The sequence below is a fragment of the Sphaeroforma arctica genome (genome assembly GCF_001186125.1).
Source record: "Sphaeroforma arctica JP610 unplaced genomic scaffold supercont1.1680, whole genome shotgun sequence".
NCBI lineage: Eukaryota > Ichthyosporea > Ichthyophonida > Sphaeroforma > Sphaeroforma arctica.
Window position 1 is genome coordinate 5,892 of NW_014038878.1, and position 6,326 is coordinate 12,217.

The 6,326-nt window shown below is 43.6% G+C and overlaps 3 protein-coding genes across 3 annotated transcripts in view; all 3 read left to right on the forward strand.

Annotated features, from left to right (window-relative positions):
* Positions 1–238, forward strand: part of SARC_11424 (hypothetical protein) — a gene marked incomplete at both ends in the record, with an annotated part of 3,535 nt that extends 3,297 nt beyond the window's left edge. Inside the window, one exon of the mRNA XM_014294490.1 lies at positions 192–238. Coding sequence (XP_014149965.1) covers positions 192–238 — 47 coding nt within the window. The remainder of the gene's footprint in view (positions 1–191) is intronic.
* Positions 239–873: 635 nt separating this feature from the next.
* On the forward strand, positions 874–1,212 carry SARC_11425 (hypothetical protein; the record flags this gene model as incomplete). The annotated part of the gene is made up of 1 exon (XM_014294491.1): positions 874–1,212. The coding sequence occupies one exon, from the start codon at positions 874–876 to the stop codon at positions 1,210–1,212; it is 339 nt and encodes a 112-aa protein (XP_014149966.1).
* Positions 1,213–2,490: 1,278 nt separating this feature from the next.
* SARC_11426 (malate synthase G) lies at positions 2,491–5,977 on the forward strand. The gene is made up of 3 exons (XM_014294492.1): positions 2,491–3,061; positions 3,589–5,185; positions 5,525–5,977. The coding sequence occupies exons 1-3, from the start codon at positions 2,502–2,504 to the stop codon at positions 5,735–5,737; spliced, it is 2,370 nt and encodes a 789-aa protein (XP_014149967.1). The 5' UTR covers positions 2,491–2,501; the 3' UTR covers positions 5,738–5,977.
* Positions 5,978–6,326: the final 349 nt, after the last annotated feature.

Genomic DNA, 6,326 nt, shown 5'->3' on the forward strand with positions numbered 1-6,326 from the left:
TATATACTATATATATCTATATATATATATATATTTATATGTATATATATATATATACACACATACATAATATATATATATATATATATATATGTATATACATACATACATATATTTGTATGTATATATTCCACAGGAATATTGTTACCAGGCAAGATAACAACACGTTTCTTTTTTCTAACTTTCTATAGGATTGCGGGTGGTTGTGAGCGGGTGGGGACCATTAATCGACTGGTAGTTATCTCATCCGCGGGAGTGCTGCGACCGTGGCATCCGGTGTCATTTCTACACAACGCAATACTGTCTATGGTACTCAAGTACAAAGTGGAAGGGGAAAGGGCTGTTCGGGCTAAGGTAGCTGCAACTGTTTTCTTCTTTTCACTTGTCGTTACTGCCTGTCCATTTCCCCCAACTCAGTTGCTCGGGTGCGATCAACTCGGTTTATCTGGTTGTGACTGTCATGGAATAGCCCGCACTATATTTCTCTCGCGAAGCGCCTTTTCCTAGTTGCCGTTTCAGATAATATTGTAACTATGCTACTGTTGCTTCACGTCCATTTCTTGCTTGCTCCCAACAGAACTTATCATATACGATAGTGAGACCCGGGAGATTAGTAAATGCTGATGTATCCGATCCCGCGCAAATAAAGGTATATTTGTATTTATGATGAGATATTCTTTATGACAATAAGTGTAAGCTCATGAGTTTTACTGAACGCTGAAGAAAAAAGACTGTATTTTTATTATTAAGTTCTGAAGTTTGTTTCAAACCAACCTGTGATAGACTGTGAGTGTCGGGACTTTCATACTTTATGGTCAATCGCAAATTTGCGTGCAAATAATCTCGTACAAACAGATACAGCAAGGGGACACTATGAATGGAATAAACGGGCTGCCTCGTCTAGCCTTGGCCGATTTATGTCTCGCGGCACTGTCTCGTGAAGACATAACACGATTAACACTGGACGTGGATTCGAAGACGATGTTACCTTTGATGCCGACGAAGTACTCTCAGCGCACGAGTACGAACGGGAGTGAACAGAACTACTACGACTGGGCGCCTTTATTCGACACCGTTAAGCCGGATTCGAAATTCTTACCTGAGGTGTATCATAGTTTTCCTATAGCGATTACAGTGGTCTTGGGTGTGACCATACCGATTGTTGCAACGTTGCTCTTGTTGTTGTTAAGATTAGTAGGGTTAAGGACTTAAAAGGTACGTTCAATAAAACAAACATAGCCTCCGAGTTCAATGGTTCACAAATCAATTACAGTGGTCTTGGGCAGGTATAACCATACCGATTGTTGCAACGTTGCTCTTGTTGTTGTGACTTTTAGTAGGGTTAAGCCTTCAAGATGACAAGGCCTTTAAAACGTACGTTCAATTGAAACAAACACAGCCTCCGAGTTCCATCACCCATGGTTCACGAATCAATTACAGTGCCAACAGTGGTTTTCTTGTTAGGTATAACGGATAACCACACCGATTGTTGTAAATAAATAACGTTGCTCTTGTTGTTGTCTTTTCAAAGACGACTAGTTGGGTTAAAGGGACTTAAAAGGTGCGTTCTATAAAAACAAACATAGCCTCCGTCAGTCCGTTGAGTCCAATGATTCACAACAAATCAACAAATTCTAATAAGACTCCTAAGTCCTAATAAGAGTCTATAGAGAGAGAGAGAGAGAGGATGCCGATCTGATTTAAAAAAATGAATATATTATATTATGCCCCTTTAGTCATCATCATCACATAAAAGTCGAAGTAGGTCACATTGCCATTGTATTTATTTACTTATATTTGGTAATAAAATGGCAATGTCTGCGCATTCACGATTCCACGGCGGAACAAAGGAGACGAAGGCTGAATCCAGAATCATAGCCTCCTCTCTCTCTCTACTCTATTTTATAGAGAGACTGGCTCCTATGTCCTATTTTTACTTTTTTTAGGAGGCTAAAAATGTCTATGACTCAGAATCTAATTTAAAATTATAGTCCTTTTTATATATAGGGTTTCTACCCTCAGACCTCGGTAGAGATTAGAGAATGCAAGGATTTTCTTTCAGTCCGGTGGTCGAACTCCCGGTGCCTCCCCCCCAGTGCTCAGTTCAAAATAAAGTGTTTCTATATTTCAGGAGTTGGTGTCTATACTGTCAAAAAAAGAAGTCTGAAAGATCACTGATGATGTCAACAATTCTGCCGAGTCCACCTGTCAGAAACTCTGAGGTTTCTCAAATCTATGTTCTCGAATCTCACGAGTCACACGAGAGTCATCATCAGTTTATAATATCATCACATTGCGGAGGAGTTGAAAGGACCGCCTTGGAGCCTGGAGGCTTGGATTCGGAAATCCTGAGTCCTGATTCAGTGATTCTGAAGCAGAACTTTACCTTGTGCAGTAGTCTGACAGGCTGATGAAAGGAAAGTGTAAACAACCAAAGATTATAATTGGAAAAAGCCCAAAGCAATAAATCCAAATATTTGTTTATATAGACTGCAATAAATATGTTGCGGCACAAGGTCTGTAGAGGCATATTCGGTATCAGCCAGGGTAGTATAGCGACTTACTCGCCAACCTGTCCGCAGTTATTACATAGCAATCTAGCAATCAAAAGTTTGTACCCTAAACGGAGTGCCCAAACACGACAGTTTTCACACACAACCACCAACAAGATGACTTTACAGGATCCCAAAGGCGACTACGTGAACGTAGCTTCATTGAGGGTAAACAGAGGCCTATACCAATTCGTAGAAAATGAAGTGGCTCCTAACACAGGTGTAGACGTTGCGCACTTCTGGGAATGTTTATCCAATGTTGTAAGCAAGATGGCACCCCGCAATGAGGAGCTTCTGAAGAAGCGCGATAGTTTACAGAAACAGATCGACGAATGGCACCTTGCTCGCAAGGGTCAGGAGTATGATGCTGCCGAATACAAGCAGTATCTGATGGACATTGGCTACTTGCTTCCAGAAGGCGAGGCATTTAAGGTAACCACCTCGAATGTCGACCCTGAGATCGCTTCTATCGCCGGCCCTCAGCTGGTTGTACCAATCAACAACGCTAGGTATGTTTTGAATCGCAAAATTATGTATAGGTGTGTACGCATGTGGGTTCTGCGCTGTTCTTTGAGTGGGGTGCCAGTTATTTCTATGAAGTAGCCCAAGTTGTTTATCTGCGACACTAAATATATATATTAAGGGATATTTACGAGTTTTGATTTATTGTAAGTACTTGTTGTGGGGTGACTAGTTTGAATATAGACAAGACTAGATCACAACAAAATGTTCTTCCCTAGCCGAAAAGGTACCTAGTATACCATACTGTCCACCAACGCTCTGTACCAAAAATCATAATTGCGCACAGCGTCTCGAATAATTTGATAACTTACTATCGCAGATTGCGCTGGTCAGCTTCTCATAGAGCTCATATCTGCCATAACCATATCTAATAGCAATTGGCAGGCGCGATACAATATTACACTTCTGGAGCGAAGTCGTCAACTACTCAATTTGCACACAGTGTCTATTGGGTCGCTCGTGCATGATGTATTCAAGCTGTAGTGTTCACCATAGCTTTCTTGTATTTTGATAGATATGCTCTGAATGCTTGCAATGGCCGCTGGCAGTCTTTGTTCGATGGTTTATATGGCACAAACGCCGTGTCTGAGACTGGCGGAGCGCAAAAGGCCGGTGGGTTTAACCCCAGGCGCGCACTGAAGGTATTCGAATGGGTAGATAACCTTCTGGATGAGGTCATGCCGTTGGCAGATGGTGCTTCCTGGGCTCAGACTAAGGCTTTCTCCGTTGAATCCGAGAAGCTATGTATTGAATTAACCGACGGTAAGAAGGTGGCGCCTAAGGAAGATAGTGTTTTCGCGGGATACCTTGGAGACGCCGCCAAGCCCACTTCCGTGCTGATCAAGAACAATAACCTGCACATGGAGTTGAAGTTCAACGCTGACGGTGCGGTCGGAGCTGAGCATCATGCACATATCAATGACATCCAGATCGAGTCCGCCATCACGGCTATCATGGATTGCGAGGATTCGGTCACAGCCGTTGACGCAGAGGACAAGGTTGCTGTGTACAAAAACTGGACTGGGCTCATGAGGGGCACACTGAGCGCCTCATTCCAGAAGGGTGGTAAGACGCTTGAGCGCGTGCAGAACTCTGATCGTGTTTTCAAAAGCCCCGGAGGATCGGAGGATGTTTCTCTGAAAGGACGCTCCTTGCTGCTCGTGCGTAACGTAGGTATGCATATGTACACCGACGCGGTAACCACCGCAGGTGGCGATGACATTCCTGAAGGATTCTTGGATGCGTTTGTAACCATCCTGGCCGCCATCCACGATGTGAAGGGCAACGGAAAGTACGCCAATAGTGTCAACGGATCTGTATACATTGTTAAGCCTAAACAACACGGACCTGAGGAAGTCGCATTCACGTGCGAGCTATTCACTGCCGTAGAGCAAGCACTGGACTTGCCCAAGAACACCGTGAAGATTGGCGTTATGGACGAGGAAAGGCGTACCACTATTAACTTGTACGAGTGCATTCGTGAAGCTAAGGAGCGAATTGTATTCATCAACACTGGTTTCCTCGACCGTATGGGTGATGAGATCCACACGAGTATCGAGGCCGGACCCGTTGTAGCGCTTAAGAATCTGCGCAAGGTGAAGTGGTTGCCTGCCTACGAAGCTTGGAACGTAGACTGCGGTATTGCCGCTGGTTTGGTCGGTACAGCCCAGATTGGCAAGGGGATGTGGGCCGCACCCGACTCCATGGCCGAGATGCTGGAGCAGAAGATTGGTCACTTGAAGCAGGGCGCGAATACCTCGTGGGTACCGTCCCCTATTGCTGCGTCTCTGCACGTCACACACTACCACAGAGTGAACGTGCAGGAGACCCAAGAGGCGCTCAAAAGCCGCTTGCGTGCACCGCTGGATGATATTCTGACCCCACCTCTCACGGACAGAGCTGACCTGAATCCCGAGGATGTGCAGAAAGACTTGGAGGCTATGGCCCAGAGTATCCTGGGTTACGTTGTGCGATGGATTGACATGGGTGTTGGGTGCTCAAAGGTACCTGATATTCATAACATAGGTCTGATGGAAGATCGGGCGACTTTGCGTATCTCATCGCAGCATCTAGCCAATTGGCTGCACCACGAGATCATAACCAAGGATCAGGTATGGCCACATGTACTTGTGTATGCACGCAGTTTCAGACAATCTCATTTTCCTAGCCGGTGTACCGATTTTTTCCGCCCTGTTCAAGCTAGGAGGCTATGTTCGCCCCGTTTTGAATTTCGATGAAGCTTGTCTCTTACTTTGATATTGCGTCATAGTCATGTTTTATCTTTATATTTGTACCTTTGTCGCGTACTTTGACAATGCGTCATAGTCATGTTTTATCTTTGTATTTGTACCTTCTTCTTAAAGATCAATCCAATGTGTCAACGTAAGTTGAATTATGCACCAAATCGGGTGTGCAGTTTGCTTAAAGGACTCATTGCTTTCAACATACAGATCAAGTCAGCCTTTGAAAAGATGGCAGCCGTCGTTGACGAGCAAAACTCTTCCGACCCTGCATACAAGGCTATGGTAGGTACATTTGAAGACAATATCGCATTCCAAGGAGCCTTGCAACTTGTATTCAAAGGTAGAGAGGTCAGCAATGGATACACGGAACCAGTGCTACACGCGTCTCGTCGAAAGTACAAGGCCACCAACCGAAATTAGATGCGGATTGGCAAGGAAATTTGTGAGCGGTGATTACTTTGACCGAAGAATGTTTGGTCTCGCATATAAATTTCATAAGTTGCTGAAACCAAATTGCCAAGTAGAGTCACGTGCGAGTACTGCGAGAATATAAACATATATATCCGTTCAAAATCATAGTGTTTGATACGCTTCCAAGGTAATTTGTCACGATGGAAGAAATAAGGGGTAATCGTATTGGAAATGCTAATAAGAACATCATTATCCAAATATTTACGTGATGGCCAATGGCGCGTGTAATCGATATTTGCTAGCGAATTTTTGTCTTGTTCTTTGACTTAGTAGCCGAGAGCCAAGAGGGGTTGAGGCTTGTTGCATTAGAATTCACGGAGAGATTCTTTTATGCTCTGCCAAAGTTATGATTTTAGTGTGATGGAAACAAAAGTGAAAACTGAATTTGCGAACAAATAATATTAATATATATAGATTATACATATACATATATATATATAGGTATAATGCACACACACACATACATACATATATAAATACATAAACACACCCACAAATATCACCCATAAATATATACATACACACACACACACACACA